General features: G+C 52.7%; 1 protein-coding gene across 1 annotated transcript in view; it reads left to right on the top strand.

Annotated features, from left to right (window-relative positions):
* Sptb (spectrin beta, erythrocytic) overlaps positions 1 to 16,940 on the top strand; it is a 125,962-nt gene extending 109,022 nt beyond the window's left edge. The window contains exons 30-36 of the mRNA XM_059279016.1: positions 852 to 1,048; positions 1,323 to 1,372; positions 1,873 to 1,948; positions 12,481 to 12,743; positions 15,619 to 15,792; positions 16,079 to 16,121; positions 16,290 to 16,940. Coding sequence (XP_059134999.1) covers positions 852 to 1,048; positions 1,323 to 1,372; positions 1,873 to 1,948; positions 12,481 to 12,743; positions 15,619 to 15,792; positions 16,079 to 16,121; positions 16,290 to 16,457 — 971 coding nt within the window. The 3' untranslated portion in view covers positions 16,458 to 16,940. The remainder of the gene's footprint in view (positions 1 to 851; positions 1,049 to 1,322; positions 1,373 to 1,872; positions 1,949 to 12,480; positions 12,744 to 15,618; positions 15,793 to 16,078; positions 16,122 to 16,289) is intronic.
* Positions 16,941 to 19,564: the final 2,624 nt, after the last annotated feature.

Below are 19,564 nucleotides of genomic sequence, written 5' to 3'. Positions count from 1 at the left end.
GGACTCATGCTTGCTTGTCTGTCACGGTGTGAGAGAGACAAGGGCAAGAATTTGAGGCAGGGGATTGCTCCCTAAAGCAAGACAATGTGAGCCACCGTGGAGCTGGTCCCAATGGCTGCTTTAAAAATATGGCTGTGGGCCGGGTGGCGGCGGCGGCGGCGGCGGCGGCGGCGGCGGCGGCGGCGCACGCCTTTAATCCCAGCACTCAGGAGGCAGAGGCAGGCGGATCTCTGTGAGTTCGAGGCCAGCCTGGGCTACAGAGCGAGACCCAGGACAGGCACCAAAACTACACAGAGAAACCCTGTCTCGAAAACTAAAAAAATAAAAAAATAAAAACAAAAAACAAAATATATGGCTGTGGCTGTGCATAGTGGCACACGCCATTCATCTTAGCACGTGGGAAGTGGAGGCAGGAGGATTGAGTGTCTGAAGCTAGCCTAGGCTGAACACTGAGAGGCATTTCAAAAGCTAAGGGCTAGGGATGAAGTTCAATGATAAAGTATTTACTTAGCATGCACAGAGGCCTGGGTTTGGTTCCCAGCACCACAAAATAAAAATAAAAATAAAATATACACATATATAAAATTTGACATTTATGTAAGTAAAATTATATACATGTAAAATATTATGTATCTGTGTAACCACTGGTAGAGACAGGGTGAGATTTACATGTAAAATTTTACGTGGCTATGTAACCATTGGGAGAGACAGGGTAGGTCTTTAGTGTGGGGGGCGGAATGATTTACACAGAAACTCACCACTGAGCAAAGTACCCTTGTAGTCGAGGGATTCCTGAGTGCTAACTGGCCCTTGGGCCTTGGGGGTGGGCTTGTGGCTTGTTCTCATCACAGTGCTGGAAGTCTGCCAGTTCTCGAGGGATGCCTCTGTGGCCGAGGCGTGGCTGATTGCCCAGGAGCCCTATCTGGCCAGCCGGGACTTTGGACACACAGTAGACAGCGTGGAAAAACTCATCAAGAGGCACGAGGCTTTTGAGAAATCCACTGCGAGCTGGGCGGAGCGCTTTGCTGCCCTGGAGAAGCCCACCACGGTGAGCTGAGGTCATCTGGGGGGCTGGGAGGGCCGCACGCCGCTCTTGGGATGGGCTGTTACACGGTACTAACTCTCAGCCAGCTGTCATGCACTTGTCAGGGTAAGAGGGTGAACAGGTACGAGAAAGTACTGATGTGTAAGCACCAAACAAAGGACGTGACTCGGGGTTTCAAACATCAGGGCATGTTGGGGTTCAGGGCCAAATTTAGATCATCTGAGACTGTAGCTCCCCTGTGTGGCTGCTCTGACCGCTTTACCTTTCCCTCCCCCAGCTTGAGCTTAAGGAACGCCAGACTCCAGAGAGACCCACCGAGGAACCCGGGTGAGTGTCAGCACCGTATGCCTGTGTACAAGAAGCCAAGCATGCTGTAAGAGGGGTGACGGGGGAGGAGGAGGAGAAGGAAGTGACTGATCAGCAGCTGTCACGTGAACAAAAAACTTTTGGCTTCTCCTGGGTCCCCTGTCAACACAACTCGGAATGTACGGAGCTCGAGAGTTGTGTTACACCAGGCACAGAAGCCGGAAGCCCCACACAGAAAGGAAGGGGTGACTAGCCGTGGCTGTGGCTAAGCCAACCTCTCCCTGGGGAATCCCCGGACACTGCCCTTTAGTCTGTCTCGCACGGAATTCATCCATTTCTGAAGTATTTATCTTCACTTTTCCCATGAAGCCTTGGGGCATGTCCTTGCTGAGCACCTCCGGGAAGGTGCGCCAAGGATCATGCACTGGACGTGCTCTGAGCTCCCACTGGGTGGAGAGCCAGAGAAAACCAGGCCTTGGGAGAAGGCACCTGTCACTAAAGAGGGGTTGTGTCTTCCGTAGGCCTCAAGAGGAAGAAGGCGAGACAGCGGGCGAGACTCCCCAGGTCCACCATGCCGCCACTGAGAGAACATCCCCGGTCAGTTTCATGTCCCGCCTGTCTAGTTCCTGGGAGTCTCTGCTGCCTGATCCTGGTCACAAGGAATAGGCTCAGCCAGGGCAGAGGAAGGCGAGGACAGACAGGGTGATCTGCTTGGTCCCCACCCTCACCCTGCCCCTCTAAGGAGCCTCCTTTAGATCAGTCTACTTTTATACTTAGATTTTATTTCTTAAATAAGTACTCTCCTTCCAACCCAGACGCCAGCCCACCAACATGATTCCGCAAGCTTGGTTTTACCTAAGTCTAATCAATTTTATGGGATCAATACATCACCATCAGCACAGGGGAAACACTTCATACAGAGGTGATTCTTTGGGGTACATGGTCTCCCCACTTTCCTTCAAAGTCCATCCTTAGCACAGTGCCTCCTTCCTATACATGCTCGCACATACATGTACGCAGGCACATGAACCAACAGACTGCCTCCTCCTGCCGGAGCCACCCACAGGCATTTCATGCAGCCAAGTGTAGATATCCACCCTTCCAGTAGATTTCCTTTCTCAGCAGAGCCCATCTCCCCCGACAGGCTATGGGTCATAGAGTCTGACTATGGAGAGAGATGGCCCTAAGGCAAGATCAGACTAGAGTCCTGCAAGTGTGGAGGAGAACCCCAGAGCTTTGAGCACTGCAGGGAAGCCCCCAATTTATAAAATAGTACATTGAGCCAGAGCCTTATCTGAGCGGTTTAAAGGAAAATGGCTTCCGGAGGCCCGGGACCGACAGCCTTAGGCTGTTACCCAGCGCAGTTTCTTTTGGACCCTGAGAGCCTGTCTGTTGAGGGAGGCTGTGCAGCTCTGACTCAGGTTGGGGAGATGCTATGGGGAGTAGCTGGCTGAGAAGAATGCAAGACTCCACATGGGATTTGCCCCAGTGCATGGATCCCTGTGGCATGTGGCTTTGGGGATCACAGGAGCGGCAGATACTTCGTGTACCCTCATTCCCAGAGGCCAGGTGAGCATGAGTGTGAGTGACCTGAGTAGGGATTTAGAAAGATTAGCATCCTCGGTGGGAACTTCTGCTACATAGGCTACCCCTAGAAAGATGCATATACTTCCCTGTGCAAAATCCCTGTTCAAACACACACACACACACACACACACACACACACACCCCTCAGTTCCTTTGGTCTCCTTTTCTGAGATGTACCAGCCCATCGTGCTCAGCAGAGGGCACTGTTGGGCTCTGCTGGAAGACCTATCTCCGAAGATCCTGCTGCTGTTCCCATCACCCTGTCTGTAGTAGACTGTCTTCCAGCTCCCTTTTCCCAGCACCAACTCCCCTGACCCCATCCCCACCCTCACCCTACTCCCACCAGAGGGAGAGAGAACTCAGGGGCTGATATGGACTGTGGACAAGGGCTGGAGCCGTCCCTGCCTCCTGCCTCCACCCGCGCTTCTGCCCTGCATCCCTGTGTGTCTGCATGCCGTGGTGTCCCCGGTGTGCGGGCTTCATGACCACCTGAGCATCTCGACACCATTGTCTGTCATGTACGTGTACGTCTGTGCAAGTGTAACTACCTGTGCACCCGAGCCACCTCCATCCAACACTTGAGTACCACTGGGTTGGGAGGAATAAAATTTGATTAAATCTGAGTGTTTCTCTGGGGGGAGGAGTAAGCCCCTATGGGAGACCCTTGCGGAGGAACCAGCCACTCACCAGATGGGAAAAGCAGCCCATGTCTGTACCAGAAAGCAACCAGATTGCTAATCAAATGAGCACCAGGCCCAGGGCCTCCTGGAGACAGACTTCCTGCTGCAGCTTCCTTCCAAGCCTTTAAGATGCACGGGGAAGACCTAACTCCAAATCATCTTTGATATCAGAAAAAGGATGGAGCCCATACAGGCAGAGAAAGCCCAACCCAGTTTCAGAGAGCGTCTCCCATGCTCACTGCAGCCCCGTTTTCCTGCCCTTCACAGAACCTCTGGCCCATCACAGGAAGGTTCAGCTGTCTGCTGCGCCTTCTCTTGAATAGGCCTGGGGTGCCATGGCTCTCCTGCTGGTCCTCTCTGTGCCGTCTGGTGTCGGGTCCTGTAGTATAGACACATGCTACATTGCTTCATGTGAAAGCCCTTACTAATGCATGCCGCTTCCTGCTGGAGTTACTACGCACGGGAGTGGGCCAAGCACCCTTGCCCTGTCTGGATAGTGCCTCCCACAGGGCAGCACCCTGTGGGCCCCAATCCAGTCTTTCCCTTCCTGTGTGTGTACAATGCAATGACTGAGCTGCCAAACCATCTCTGTGCGATGCCACCGCTGCCCCTCGCCTCTGCATGTTAGAGTGCATTCTGGTTTAAAAAAAACAAAAACAAAAACAAAAAAAACGGTCCCTCCTCACAGGTAAGTGTGAAGCCAGGGCAAAGACAAAGTATCACAAGAAGCAAGCAAGGCTTGAAGTCAGAATGTCTGGGGTCTGGTCTCTGGTTCTGTTGGAACGTTCCATGTGGGTCTGGAGCCCTCCCCTCCCCCTCCCCCTCCCCCTCCGAGTCTCTTGCCTTATAAAGGTCCCTTTGTAGGGTTGTAGAACATCTACATCCCCATGTGTCAGCGATGTAGCCTTTCAAGGGAGAGGTTGGGGGAGATGGCTTTCCTGTTCCTGCCATCTGCTCCTAACTCTGGGGCCTCACCAGATATTCTGCGGCCGGGATGGGGAGGCAGAGGTCATGGGCTAGGACATGTGCCCTTGTCCCTGTTTGAGGAAAGGGTTGAGGGGGGCTGGTAGCTTCTTGGTGCGTCTACCCAGAGTGTAATGCATGAGAACATTCTGGCAAGGGGGAAGACACCCTCCTCTCTGCCTTATGTACCTTCCCTTCTCCTCGGAGAGGCCTGGGGGCCTGTCTCAGAGTCCTCCATCTTCCAGAAGATGTTTTCTCCTAGGAAGAAGGAAAGTGGGCTGCCACAGTATTAAAGAGGTTGTGAGTTTCCCCGGGTTCAAGACCTCCACACCGCTGTTCCTTAACGACATGAATGTTCTTAGGGGCTGTACCAGACACAGTCTCCTCTGTCTGGAACTGACGTACCCTTCCTGCCTCCAGGTCCCCAGGCTAGACCCAGTGTGCAGTGCAGGGGGATCCTGGGAACGAAGGCCACTCCAGAGAGTGGCACTGTGGGTGTTATTCATGGTCAGGCTTCAGCAGGCTGTCAGGGAAGCATCTTGCCCGAGGGCAGTTCACAGACACCACTTTTAAGTGTGACCTTCCAAGATTGGCGACACAGCCAGCTCCCTGGGGGACTGAGGTTGAGCATCAGAGGAGAGCTGATGGAGTGATCTGGATCTCTCTGATCCTTGTCTCTTCCTTCCGTCGTCTCAGAGGCTTTGGGAAATGGCCAGCACTTGCAAATGAGAGGGGCAGTACCCCGGGGGCTGTGGGGGCACTAAGGTCGGGGTCCGTGACCACCTTTGTGCAAAGGCTGTTGGCTGCAGCCCCTGTTTGCCGTCAGCAACCTCCCCGTCAGCGCAGAGCTTTAATCGGCAGCCAGCAGTGAGGCTCTGACGTTGGTGGGTGCTGTGGGTGTGGAACAGCAGCTGGGTTTCTTCTTGCCTCAACAGCTTTCCCCGTCCTCGCCCCTCCCCGCCCCCGAACAGCGGCTTTTTCAGACATTTTTGCAGCGAATGCAAATCCTGTTTGTTCCAAATGGGCAGTCTCCGCCTGGAACAAACGTCAGCGTTGCCCCAAACTTGGGCGTGTTTCTGTCTCCCCAGGATGCCTGAGTCAGCGTGGCAAGGGCGTGTCTGTCTGCAGTCTGGCACTGTGCCCTGGCTCCCTGGAGAAACCTGCTCTCCTGGACATTTACCCACAGCTGGGTGTGCCCAGCTTTCCCTTTGCTATGCCAGATGCCAGTGCCTGGCCCCTCTGCTGCAAAATCTCTTCAAATTTGTTGTTCCAAGCTGTGTGTCCCAGTGTCCCAGATACTGATGGACTCAGGATGAGACTCAGTTAACGTTTGGTAGTGCCGCAGAAGTAGGCAGGAAACTGGTTACTTGGATGCTAGTGCCTTAGTTAGCGCTGAGGTCCAGGTCACTGAGGAATCCAGCGGCCATCGGCTCCTCTAACGTCAGCACAGGTGAAGCCCACCCCTGAAGAAGCCTCGCTCTCCTCTGGTGGCAGTGGACCAGATTTCCTCCTCCTGTGTCCAAGAGGAGCCTGCAAACAGCCTTCCCACTTCCCTTTGCTTTGCCCAGTGGCCTGTACCTAGTCCCTCCATCTCGCCGAAGCTCCCCAGTAGCTATCTCAGACAGACAGCTGGCCCCTGGGGTGTGGTATTGAGCCACTCTGCTCCCAAACCCCACCTCTCCTGAGAGCCCCTCACCATCCATCTCCTGGCCTGCCATCCTTGGGGCTGCTTGCTAACTGCCGAGTTTGCCCTTTCTTTCCCATCCCCTACACTTCCTGTTCCTCACAGGCTCTCCTTTCTCCTCTGGGGTAGCTGTCTGTGTCCACCCCAAGTTTCCATCTCTTTGGCTGCTTTCGACTTAGCAAACGGAATCTTTTTCCTCTCTTGCAAACAGCTGTCTCCAAACTGCCTTTACAGACTGTCTAGACAACCCTTCTCCCCCAGAGCCCAGGGGCCAAGACATCAGACACTGGGGAGAGAGTAAACATCCTGGACTGGTAAAGTGGCTGGCTCCGCCCACCCTGGCATCACCTGGTACTGTTCGGCGGCCTGAGGCATCTAGCAGTGAATCTTCTGCGGCACAAGCCCTGTTTCCAGCCCCTTTCAGTGTAGCCTGGATGTGGTCACACCACCTTCACAAACTGGCCACATGTAAGCTGGGCACATCTCACTTAGACTGGGAACCCCGTCAGGTGACATTTTTTGAAGGAGTCACAGTATTAAACACACACACACAAACACGCTTGGACTGAGGAGAGAGCTGCGTTTGGAGCCAGGCAGACCTGTGTCTTCCACCTCCCATTGTTAGCTGTGTGACTGTGGGGAGGTTTTGTCCTCCGCTTAACTCCTGGCTCTCTCCCTCTGTAAAAGAGGCTGTGAAGCTGGCAAGCGAGAACGTTTGTGGAGGACCTGGCACTTAGCACATGGCCCTTTAGGTCCCATCATCCAGACCCCAGCTTAGAAAAACTGTCCCTCGTAGGGACTGTAACATTACCAAGGCCATAGACACCAACCAGCCTGGAGGCCTCCACCCTTGAGATTCCATCTACATAGGGTTCCAGGCTTGTGTCATGGAACATACCACACTGCTAATGTCGAGCAGTCTGTTCTGAAGTCCATCCTTGCGCCCTGGTTCTCATCAACATTAACTTTAGGCAGAAAACTCTTCTTAGTAGAGGATTCTTTGCTTATGGGTACAGCTTAATTCACTGAGCATCTTCAGAATTTTGTGAAGACCCTGTGGTCCTGAACCAGGGTATTTTGGCCTGTGGAATTGATGATGGTCGTCTGCATGCAGTCCCCCACACCACCTGCTGGCTGATCCAGGGATTACATCTTCAAGTCAGTCCCCAGAAGAAACTGAACCCATTCTGTCCACTTTCCCACTTCTCAACATCTGTGAAGTAAATTCCCCACTCCCTTGTCTACTTCCACCACCCAACCAAGCTTCCTGGCAAGACAGTGTGCTTAAAAGCCAAGCTCACGTGACCTGCTTGACTTTGCAAGGTTCTGTCAAGTCTCCTCCAAGACTTGGGTGGCTGTCACCCTGGCATCAGGAGTCTGGGGCTTCCCCTTGCTTGGCTTCAGTCCCCTGAGGTCCTACAAGGCTCTTCTGGGTGTCATTTCTTCCCATAATGTCCCTCCATAAGCAAACAATGCCCTTCTCTGACATGATCCAAGCAGGTGGTTCACTGATCGTGCAAATCAGCAAAGGAACCAGCCTGTCCACTGCATGTGGGCCTCCTCATATTGCAGGCCCCTCCTGCCCACTTGCCCCCCCCCCACTTAGGGTCTAGACACTTTCACCACCTCCCAGCCAAACACCCAGACTTTCCTCCAGGTAGCTCGAGCATCCTCCTTTAGGTTGTCTGCAGCTCCTCTGGGTGATGTCCAATGATGGACACCCCTCAGTGATGCAAAACCTGAGTTTTCTTGATAACCAAGGCCTGCTGGCTGAATGCAGAGAGGTCACCAGGGGCTCTGATCACCTCCTCCATCCAGTGCCTGTGCAGAACCTGCCTGTCCTTAACATGTGCATCTCGCTGGATGCAAAGCAACTCTGAGCTGTGAGCAGAGTCTCCTTCTCCAGACACTTTCTACCAGGTTCCTCTGCCAGACAGGCACAGTGCTCTTCCTGCTTCCAGGAAGAACAAGGAAACTGCCACCTCTTCCTATCTCTTCCCTGGTTTGTTTACCCTTGAGACCTGAGCAAGACTGGTCCTTCTGCCCCGGCCATCTGCCAATCTGACCTCTGGTTCCACTGTTGGATGGGGTCATTGTCCAGCTGTTTACTGGAAATCCTTGATGCATCCAGCCCAGAAAGAGGCAGTAACTAACTCATTCAGCAACACTGCAGGCCTCACATTCATTCATGGCAAATTTGAAGCTAGGGCCAGGCAGCCCAGGGAATGGGTGGGTCTCTGGCCAGCGACTGGGCTCCTTTGGTTCCCTGACCAACTACATGCCTAGGCCTAGCCCAGGGTCCTGGGCTGCCTACCTTTCAATGCTGTGGACCCTTGCCCTGACTCCACTAACATGCTGTGTGACCCCAGATCATCCCGGGACTTTCTGGAACCCAGTTTTCCGATCTCTGGTAGGACTGGCTGATGGAGTCATTCCCCAAGACCTCTTCTCAGCCTCCAGAAGTCTTAAGAATGTCTTCTTGCCTCCCGTGGGGTCTCCGTCTGTCCCTGCCACCTCCAGCTTTCTCCGGTGGGCCTTGCTTTCCCAATAAGGCCTTCATTCCTGACTCTACCTACATTCCTCTCCCCCTTAGACGCAGCTGCAAGTAAAAGGTCCCAGGGGAAATTCCTAATCTCTTAGGAATTCCAGAGTAAAGACTTCGGCAACCATGCTCATGCTTCAGGCACACCACACGCAGGACTGACCTTAAGCTAGGAGGCAGGCTCTCTGACTCCCCTGCTGTCTCGTGAACTTGATCTGCAAGTCAGAACCCCAGGAGTAGTTTTCTAAGAACTGTCTTTACTTCCGAACACGGAGATAGATATAAGGCTAGGTAAAGTGTCCCTCGGGGTCTTTCTTCACCAAGTTGTGAGATCTTTGTAAAGACTCCTAATGGACTTACCAGGCCCTTCCACTAAGGAACGCTGTTGACCTCAGTCCTGTTGACCTCAGCCTACTGACTTCTGCCTTTGCCTTCAAAGGAGGCACCTTCTCCTCACCTTCATCTTCAAGCTCTGCGCGCTTCAGGATGAACCTGAGCTGCCCTGATGGGATTTACCTGTTCACCATACATGTTCCTATCTGGTGCCTCGGGATATCCCAACAGAAAACAGCAGAGGAAGTAGCGGGTAGGGTCTTGCCTGCCAGCAGGCGGCTAGGATGCCCCATTAAGGAGTAGTCCCTGGGGCATCCCGATTTGAGATGGTCCTCTCACTGACCACACAGGCCCTGGCCACAACAGCTCAGCGGAGCTGGGAGATGGGTCTGGAGGAGTTGAGATCATGACAGCCAACATTTGCAGATACTAGCTTACTCTGGAAGGCTTCAAATTACTCATAAAGTGGACACAAGTACTGCCCCACAAGCAGACAGTATCAGGAAGGCTTAGTGACTTGCTGGGTCCTCTCTTGTTCCTTAGATGGACACTCAGGGACTTAACTCCGGGTCTATCTGACCCAACACATGGGCTTTGGGCACTAGAAAGAGGGAAAGTGTACAGTGCGGCATGGTTTGATGGAGAAGGGGAGGGCTACTGTGGAAGGGGTATTCTTTTCCCTCTCCCCATCCTCCCCTACTCCTCCAGAAGTTGGCCAGGCTTCCTTGGGAGCTGAAGAGAAGGAAAGTCCCCGGAGCCTCCCCATCCTCTCCGCCCTCTCCCGCATCCATCTTCCTTCCAGCCAATCTTCTTCCTCTGTGTATCTCCCGGGTCCAGGAGAGAACTGAGGACCCCCAAAGCCAAAGCCCTCCACCACCACCCCCTCATTTTTGGTTCCTCCCTCTCAGGTCTTGACCTTTGTGTGGGGTGAGAGGCAGGACGCACTGAAACCCACTCCAAAAGCAAGACCAGAGGAGAAATCTTTGCATATACTGGAAACCCCTCATGCTTCAGAGCCAAGTGTGTTTGGAACACCCCAGCTCCAGCCTTGGCTAGTCTCTGCCCTGGATGCAGCAGGAAAAAGTCAGCCCTAGCTGAAGCTACCTTGCTTTCCCAAGGCCAGTTTCTGAAAGGATGGAAGGGGGTGGAATTAAAAGCATAGGAAGCAAATGCAAGAGGACAGAGGCTGGAAGAGGGCCAGCGAATACAGTTTTTAACAGGCTGGTGTCTTCCCTCCCTGCACCTGTGTGGCATTGCCCAGACATCAGCCCCTCCGGGCTTATCTCTAGGAGAGGCAGAAGTAAGGAAGTGTGAGTTATCATGCTCACACTTTGGCCCTCTGGACAGAGACCCCTCTCCGAGAGGATAAGAAAGCCCCTCTAGACTTGAGTCTCGGGCTGAGAGGTAGACCATGGAAAGAGGCTTCCCTTTCTGTGTTGGTGACCGCCTCCAGAACTTCCTATCCAAGGCAGAAGGTAGGGCTGCACAGGGGCCCCAGGGCTCCAAACTGAAGTTTCAGGTCCCATCTCTGCTGCTCCTGCTCTTTCTCCTCACTAGAAAATAACCGTGCAGGCATGTCAGGGCCTTCAGAGCCTTGGGGCCGATGTTGGCTCATGGCACACACTCGGATATATGAATTCGTCAGCATACGCAGAGAAGAGTGGCCTGGCCACAACCCTCAAGGGATTCTAACAAAGCAAAGGAAATGGAATAAAATGCAGGCCTGCCCAATTGTGGGAGCATATTCTCCTAATTACTTTGTGTACCCATTAGCTATATGACATCCTCGAAGTCATTAACCTCTGAGCATCATTTTTCTCATTATCTATAAAACTGTTTGGTCAGTGGTTTCCAAATGCTTCCAGCCAGGTTTCCCTTTCTTTGAATGAAATCTTCCCAGACCCCTGCTGAAGAGCTTATTTATTGGACAGCACTAATGTGATGGGCACACACACAGCTTCTCACCACTGCCTTTGAACTTCACTTGGCACTCCATAGCGCCACCTCAGGCAAATCCCAGTCATTGCAGCTGTTAAAAGTACCCAGCTTCAGCTTAAAGCTTCAGTCTTCTATGTCCAGTGTGGTACCCATACCCTCCACCTTCTGCTTCAGGACAGGGAAAGGCTAAGCTCCCAATGAAAGGAACGTGGCCTTTTCTTCCCTAACTGCTCCCTATTCCTTGGTCTTTCCCAGTGTTCTTCTGAGCCTCCAGTCAGTTGCTGGCGTAGGGCGGATAGAGTAGACTCTAGAGCGATCCCTTTACTGTTGGGTAACTCTGGTCCTCCAGGGCTGCATGTCCCTGGCCTTGACTCCTCAGGCTTCCATATCTGCCTGCTGGGGACACCTTCCCACCCGATCCTGAGGATAGCGGCAGTCAGCCACAGGGATGAGGCACTAGCCCCATGGCCCAAGTGAAACTACTTCCTTTGGTACCCATCCAGAAGACCCTCCTGTTGGTCTTGCCTCATTTGGCAATGGGAGGCTAACTGCCCCCACATTCGGCTGCCTCAAGTACAAGGGCAGGCCAAAGAGGCCCCGTATGAGGTGTCCAGCTAGGAAAGGGGATGGCCCTTCTCTTTTCATCCGCACTGATCCCTACAGCAAGGAGCTGCTTCCCACACTTGCCTTGTCTGCAGGGACCCCGCACAGAGGTAAACAGCACAACACTTCCACAAGATAAGCAACCAGGGATGGCTAGGAACCCCTGCCCTATTTAACAAGTTCCCACCAGGTGACAGGAGAGGACTTGCCAGAGCCAGAAGAGACTCCATTTGTTTGATAAGGTGAGGGGATCGCGTCTCAACTTACTAAGATCCGGCATAGCATGAGGTGAGGGAGCCTTAGGGTTTGGGTTACAACGTGAAGGTTACAGAAGAGTACTCACTAACACTCGCATCCAGCTGGCTGGTAATGTGTCCACGCAGCAGGCCCTTTCTGCAGACAAGGTATTTGCAGAGACCCCCCCCCCCCGCCCCCAGTGTCTCATAGTTGGAAATATCTGGAGGAATCAGGGTTGGCGTCTGGAGCAGGCTTTAGAGAGCTCGGCCACAGTCCTGAAACCCACCCAGGATGTGTTAATCGCCAGACCCTTCCATCTCCTCTAACAACCCTCTTTTGCCAATTAAGATGGAGATGGGGTTGCTCGGCTGTGAAGTCTGGGAAAACGGAACCAGAGACCAGGGAAACGAGTAGGTACCCATCGCAAGCGTTACAGAGGAGCCAGAGTGGGTCCAGCAGCTTGTGGAGAAGAGAAGTGGGCTCAGGTGGAAAGTGCCAGAGAAAAGCTACCCCTGGCCTGAATCCTCACGAAGACATGCTCCTCTCTTGTGCCCCTGAGCAGGGGGAAGAAAGAGGAACATGGCCTCCCGACCTGCAGCCACCACCCCTGCCAGGAGGACACCACAAGGAAGAGCAGGAGAAATCCGCTGGGGATGAGAGGCCTGCCACAGAGCCCCTCTTTAAGGTCCTGGACACGCCCCTGAGTGAGGGGGATGAGCCCACGACGCTGCCAGCCCAGCGGGACCTCGGGCACACTGTGCAGATGGAAGGCTACCTGGGCAGAAAGCATGACCTAGAGGGGCCCAACAAGAAGGCCTCTAACAGGTGTGTTGGGGAAGGGCCACTGGGGAGGCTGAGCAGCTCCAGGGCTCACTCCGCCAGCAGAGCTTTGGGGACATAGGTGTACCTGAGCCTTTGACTATCCCTGGTATTACTTGGCGTGATAGGAAACGGCTATCTTGATTTGGGTTCTGAGTTCAAATACTGGGAGTTCATCAAAGACGACCCAAATCCCTGTTAGGTTCCCCATTTGTAAAACGGAATGAGGATGGATGATGATAACAGCTGGCCTTTTCAGAATGGATGCTGTGCCGTGCCCGGCACACAGTGGGCTCATGGTGAGCGCTGGCCAGTTATCCCAGGGGTGGGCAACAGGGAGTCTTGGTGCCGACAGCATGGTCTTGATCAAGCCTCACTTTTACCCATCTGGGTTTCACTTCCCCTGCTGTAATATGGGAGACGACTGGGGAACATCAATGACCCGGGTGCCTGCTGCAGCCCCCTTCCAGTACTGATGCAAGGATGGCATCCTTTCATGCCACGGAGCCAGTCACGTTCTGCCCCTGCCGGGAGTCCCCAGGGCCTTTTCCTTTTGAGCAGTGCAGGGTCTGAGCCAGCAGCCTGGGGCAGAAGAGAAGTAGGCTCAGGTGGAGAGCGCCAAAGAAAAAGAAATGGGCCAGCACTGGGAGGCGGAAGCCGGTGGTATCTCCAGTCCCCTGGCGGACTCAGCAGAGCTATTTCAAATTTAAAAAGGGAACAGGCATGTGGGGACTCAACCGTCCGGAAGGGATTCACTGTTTAAGTGCAGAGTCCGTGGGAAAGGGGAGAAACTAACATTTATTGGGCACCTCCTGTATGCTTGGCATTCTAGTGGGACTGGACGGATCTTTATATCTGTAATGGACCACCGCACTTTCCATTCCCCACATGGGGAAGTAGCACCTCAGAGAGGTTAAATCATGCTCAAGGCAGGACTGTCACTTAGCCATTGCCTTACAGCAGGCGGAAGGACCCTGAGCTGTCAGAGACCAGGGCTTCGTCAACAGGGCCCTGCAACCACTGTCTCAATCATTCTCTTTGGCCAGTACGGCTTCCCTCTGTGCCCTCCAAGCTCCCCACCTGCCTTCAAAAGACAGACAGATGGAGGGAGGAGGGCCAGACGCAGGAGAAGCCGAGAGCTTCTCAGTGCTCCTTACCATAAAAATGCAGCAACATGCCCCCCTTTGTCAGGACAGGAGCTCGGGCAAGCCCACCGTGAGCTCAGGAACTCCTTGTTCTCCAGACACAGGCGTAGAGATAAGCCTAGACTTGCAGAAATCTGGTGTTTGAGGACTTTTTGTTCTTTTCTTTTTTTTTCTTAATGATAGGACAGAATCGGGCGTGTCTATAATATCAGCTTCAAGATCTAGGCTACATACTTGAGATCCTGGCTCAAAAAAAAAAAAAAAAAAAAGAAGTACAAACAACAGAAAAGGGGCTAAGGCAGTAGTATAGTGAGTAGACCACATGTGTATAAAATCAAAACAAAAAGCCTTGTTTAATTCTGCTCACTGACGTATCAACTGTGCAAAGAATAAAGAAACAGTTTGAAATTCTGCTTCGAGAAACAATCAGAATCATAGCATTCACCTAGCATGTGGAAGACCCTGGGTTTAGTCCCCAGCACTGTAAAACTTAATAACTAAATAAACAGTGGCTAGGGATGTAACTCTTAAGTAGAGCATTTGTCTAGCGTGTTCAAGACCCTGAGTTCTAACTCCAGCATCAAAAAAAAAAGGGGGAGGGACCTTGGAGAGATGGCTAGCAGTTAAGAACTCAAGATTTTTCCCAGCGCCTGCATCAGTGGCTCGCAACCACCTATAACTCTACTCCAGGGGATCTGATGCCCTCTTCTGGCCTCCAAGGGCACCTGCACTCATGAACACATGCCACAATCAGACATGCAAACATACTGCACTTGCCTTTAAGGCAAAGGCAGTGTATCTTTGTGGGTTCAAAGCAAGCCTGGTTTACGTAGTGAGTTCCAGGCCAGCCAGGACTACAGAGTGAGATCCTGTCTCATAAATAAATAAATAAAAATTTTAAATCTTAAAAAAACAAACAAACTAGAATTATTAGCAACAAATTGCGCATAAGAATGTCCAGGGCTGAGGGTGGGCCTATAGCTCAGTAGTAGAGTACTTGCCTAGCACTTGTCTGTGGCCCTGGGTTCCAACCCCAGTACCACAAAATAGGAAAGCAATTGCCCATTGTGATAAAGGGACATTCTCAATAAATGTAGTTTCTTAGGCTTAAAAAAAGAAAAAGGGGCTGGAGAGATGGCTCAGAGGTTAAGAGCACTGACTATTCTTCCAGAGGTCCTGAATTCAATTCCCAGCAACCTCTTCTGGCAGGCAGAACACTGTATACATAATAAATAAAATAAATCTTTTAAAAAAAGGAATATTCATCACATTACTATTAAATTGTAGATAACTTTCGCACTATTATAAGATCCACCAATAATAGGATACCATACAGCTGCACAAAATTATTTTTAAATATTATTGAGATTATGAAGAAATACCCATGGCATAGTGTTATGCTTAAAAGCCGAATATAAAATTGAATATGGAAGGCTGGGCATGTAGCTCAGTGATAGATGTCCAGGGCTCAATTCCCAGCAGAGAGAGAGACAGAGACAGAGACAGAGAAAACAATATACAATATAATCTAATTATATATTATATATATTATAATCTAATAGTTATCTCTGTGAGTAGATCTGGTAGTGATATTACATGTGGATGGTTTTTAATCTCCTCTCTTTTTTAAACAACAGAGTCGGTTACTATTTATCCAGCCCCCTCCCCCCAAAAATGGTGCAGTACCAACAAGCTTCAAGACCGTACAGGTGACATGCCTATCCACACTGTTGCAGGTCCTGGAACAACCTGTACTGTGTGCTCAGGAACAGTCAGCTGACCTTCTACAAGGACGCTAAAAACCTGGCCCTTGGGGTGCCCTACCATGGAGAGGAGCCCCTGGCCCTGCGGCATGCCATCTGTGAGATTGCTGTCAACTATAAGAAGAAGAAGCATGTATTTAAGCTGAGGTGAGCTTTGCCGCCCAGCACCTCTGCCTGAGCTGTAGGCCTTTTGAACCTTTACGCTGATGGCTTGATTGGGCAGGAATGGCCACGTAGAGACTCACTCTAGCCCAGCTCCAAGCTGGTGCTGTTCCTTGGGTGTTTTTAAGTTAAAAGAGTCGTGGTCTCATAGACTTATAGCTTTCTTGGATGGCCTGCCGCCCTAGAGGGGCTATAGGACAGTGGCTAGCTCTCGGCCCAGGCAGAGACGTCCAGAGGTAGTACCACGACGCAAAACCCTTTGTCTCCCTAGGTTAAGCAATGGCAGCGAGTGGCTCTTTCACGGCAAGGATGAGGTAAGTACAGGTGGCCGAACTCAGAAGAGGCTAACAGTGGGGTGGGTGGAAACCTGACCCTTGACCTCAGCGCTCCCTCAGAACGGGAGCGGCGGGAAGCACACCCCTCCCTTCGAGGCCCTAGGAGGGCTGTGTACCTCTAGACTCTCTGACGTCTCCACCCCACAGGAGGAGATGTTGTCGTGGCTACAGGGCATGAGCACTGCCATCAACGAGTCCCAGAGCATCCGTGTCAAGGCGCAGAGCCTGCCTCTGCCTTCCCTCGCTGCTCCGGATGCCAGTCTCGGCAAAAAGGACAAGGAGAAGAGGTTTAGCTTCTTCCCCAAAAAGAAGTAGCAGCTGGAGGCCCCCCTGTGGGCGGGGCCAGCCAGGCAGCACTGCAGTGTGCATCGGGGACATGCAAGGACCAGGAGCCCATGGCCTGGACCTCTGCAGCGGCCAGTCCTCCTCCTGCCTGCCACCCACTGCCTGCAGCCTGCCTGCTCGAGCTGCCGGGCCAGCCCCAGGGCCCACACTGCACTGCAATGCCTTTGCCTGCCTGGCCTCCCTGGCCTTCCCGATGCCTGCCAACAGCCCTCCACCTCCCCCACCCCATGCAGCTGGCTGGGCTCCAGGGACAGGAGGTCCAGCTCCTTTGGGGCTAGAAACGGTTCTGGGTTCTGTAAGGCATATATGCTCCTCTTCCTGCCCCCAATAAGCTGGGAAGCCTAATGGGGTTCCTCCAGCACTGCCCACGACCATAGCAACTCCCCCTTGGGGGTCACTGACTACAGTCAGCCAGGGAAAGGAAAGGGGATATTGGCAATGGCTGTCCTGCCCCTTAGGGGCAGGAGGAAGGGCCTTCCGAGTCCCAGCTCTGGGCAAGGGGCTGGTGGGGTACCAAGGGGACAATAAGGGATGTCAAGCTTTAAGTACTGCCAGCCTCCTCCCCGCTGGGCTCCCTCAGAAATGGGACTCTCTCCTCAGGGCTAGTATGTCCCTTCTTTTCTCCTTCTCATACCCCTAGGAGTTTTGGTGAGTCCTGAGTGAATGAGCTTCCTGCTCTTCCTCCCTATGGCACCCTTTGCCACTCCTAGCATCAGGAGAGTATTAGGACCAGAAGGCCTCACACTGCTCCCTTGGAAACCCTGGCTAGAGCCTATTAGGGCTCAGGCCTCTGCCGCAGGAGGGACAAACAGGTCCTGGTCCTGCTTAAGGCTCTGCCTCTGTACTGCGGCTCTTTTTCCTACTCCCAGTTGCAACCAAACCAACAATATGTGGCCAGGGCTGGTGCCAGATAAAGCTGAATGTCCAGCTCCTGCAGTAAAGTATCTCAAAGCTAAATGCCCACTGCCCTCCCTCCCTACCCCCTGCAGCTGGTACCAGGCCAGTGGCTGGACATAGAGCTCTGTTATTACCTAGGGGTGACAAATGCAGGCATGTGATACAATTACCCCTGGAACACAGGGATGGATGTTGGGGACATAGTCATAAAGGTGTGACCCCTTTTGATTGGCTTCTGCAAGCCTAGTTGGTAGATTCTGGGGGGTCACATGGTATAGAGATCACCAAAAATCTACTACCCCTCTCCAAGCATCAAAAGGGGCTCTGCACCCTATCCCTAGGGAGCACTTTCCCATGCCTGTGGAAGAACAGGACCACTGGTCCTGAAGATTTTCTCTGCTACACAACCAGAAGCAACACAGCTCCTGCCCAATGTGGCAGCTGAAGTCAGGTAGAGTTGAGGCAACAGGCCTTTTCATCTAGGAGACCATCTGTGTCCCCAGGGCTCCCAGCCAGTTTCTACTGCCTTCCCTGTGGGTAAGGCTCAATGGTAAGCATCCAGTTACTGGGCCTCCCCAGAACCCCTCATTGTTGACAAGGCAGGTATAACTCAGAGATCAGTTCCACCTTGTGACCCCCCAACATGTGAGTATGAATGCAACTCCAGTAGATAACCACTGAAGGAAGGAAGACCTTGGCCATCGGGGCCTGGATCTCCTCATCTCCGCAGCATCTTTACTTGGCCTCAGTTTATCGGAGATCCTATAGCCCTCTTCTACGGGGAACATAGTTAGCACCATTCACCAGCCTCTTCTTACAGCTGGAGAAACCAAAGCAGTGGGCAGGGAAGTATCTGCACCCCTGACAATAAAAAAAAAAAAAAAAAAAAAAAAAGCCATGGTGCACTGGAAGGCATGCCTGTGTCTGGGCCAGGAAGTGGGCTCCTTGCTGAAGCATTAGGTGGCAAGCAGCTCCCTCAGGCAGTTTCCCTGGTCTAGTCTTTGGGGGGCTGGGGACCAAGGGACGAGGGTCTACATTTCCTTTCTACATGTACCCATGTAGCACCTGAGGTGAGAAATTCCAGTAATTCCACAAAGCCAAGAAAGAGAAGGCTCCAACGGAAGAGCTAGAATTTCACCCCAAAGGATCACACAAGGCTAGTAAGCTGCACGTGACCCTATCATCACAAACAGCCCTCCCACACTTCTCACCCACATCACCCAGGCCCCGAGCACGGAACCTATTGGACCGACTCTGCAGGTGACCAACTTTGGGGGAACTCTGCACTCCAGGTCTAGGCGCTCCTGGTGCCCTGGCGAGGCTGATTTTCCTCCTGGTTTTTTCTACTTTGCAGTCTTCCTTGACAGTACTCCCGAACTGGGTTAACACAGCTCCAGCCCACACCAGCATAACAAGCTTCCTCCCCAGGGTAGATGGAGGAAGCTCTCTGGGCACGGTCAGGCAGTTCTCCTTCCCTCTCCCCTCGTCCTGGGCCTCAGCAGACAGGCTGAGGAGGAAGAGAGGGTCCTGGGACCCTCCCACCCCACCTCCACTGGTACTAACAGAAGTCTGTGTAGCCCCGCCCCAACCTCTCCTTCCTGCCTATTGGAGGGCAACAGGTCCCCTAAGCTGGTCCTGGATCTCCTTCCTCCCTCAGCAAGAGGAGGAAGTGGCCAGCAGGCCACAGGGCTTGGTCCACAAGCTCAGGGAGGACACAGGAGACTGTAGAGGAGTGCAACCCTGTTGGGCACAGGTCACGCCATCTGGGGCTGGTCCTGGGGCTGGCTGGGCCTCGTCCTCCACCCGCTCAAATGTGCTTCCCCAGAAGAATCCCATTTACTAGTTTTTCTAATAAATCAGTAATACTCTGTGTAGGTTTCTGTTTCTTATTTCACTAGCCTCATGTTCCTTTGAACTGGCCTTCAGAGGGCAGGCACCATGGAAACGGAGGGACAGTGGGACTTTAGTTTGTTCCTGAGTATTATGGGATGACTCTGTTGGTATCCAGGCCCTAGACCCATTCCGAGACCCTGAGGAAGCTTGCTCATTCATGAATTCAATCAAGTCTTGGGCAAAGTTGTTTCTAAGCAAACACTGTTCACGCTGCTAACGACAGGGTGCAAGGGGCCTGATATCCATCCTGGGATCCATTTTCTTTCAGGGTTGTTTGGCCCGGGTGG

The sequence above is a fragment of the Peromyscus eremicus genome, chromosome 14 (genome assembly GCF_949786415.1).
Source record: "Peromyscus eremicus chromosome 14, PerEre_H2_v1, whole genome shotgun sequence".
Lineage (NCBI taxonomy): Eukaryota > Metazoa > Chordata > Mammalia > Rodentia > Cricetidae > Peromyscus > Peromyscus eremicus.
This window is presented reverse-complemented; position numbering and strand designations above follow the sequence as displayed.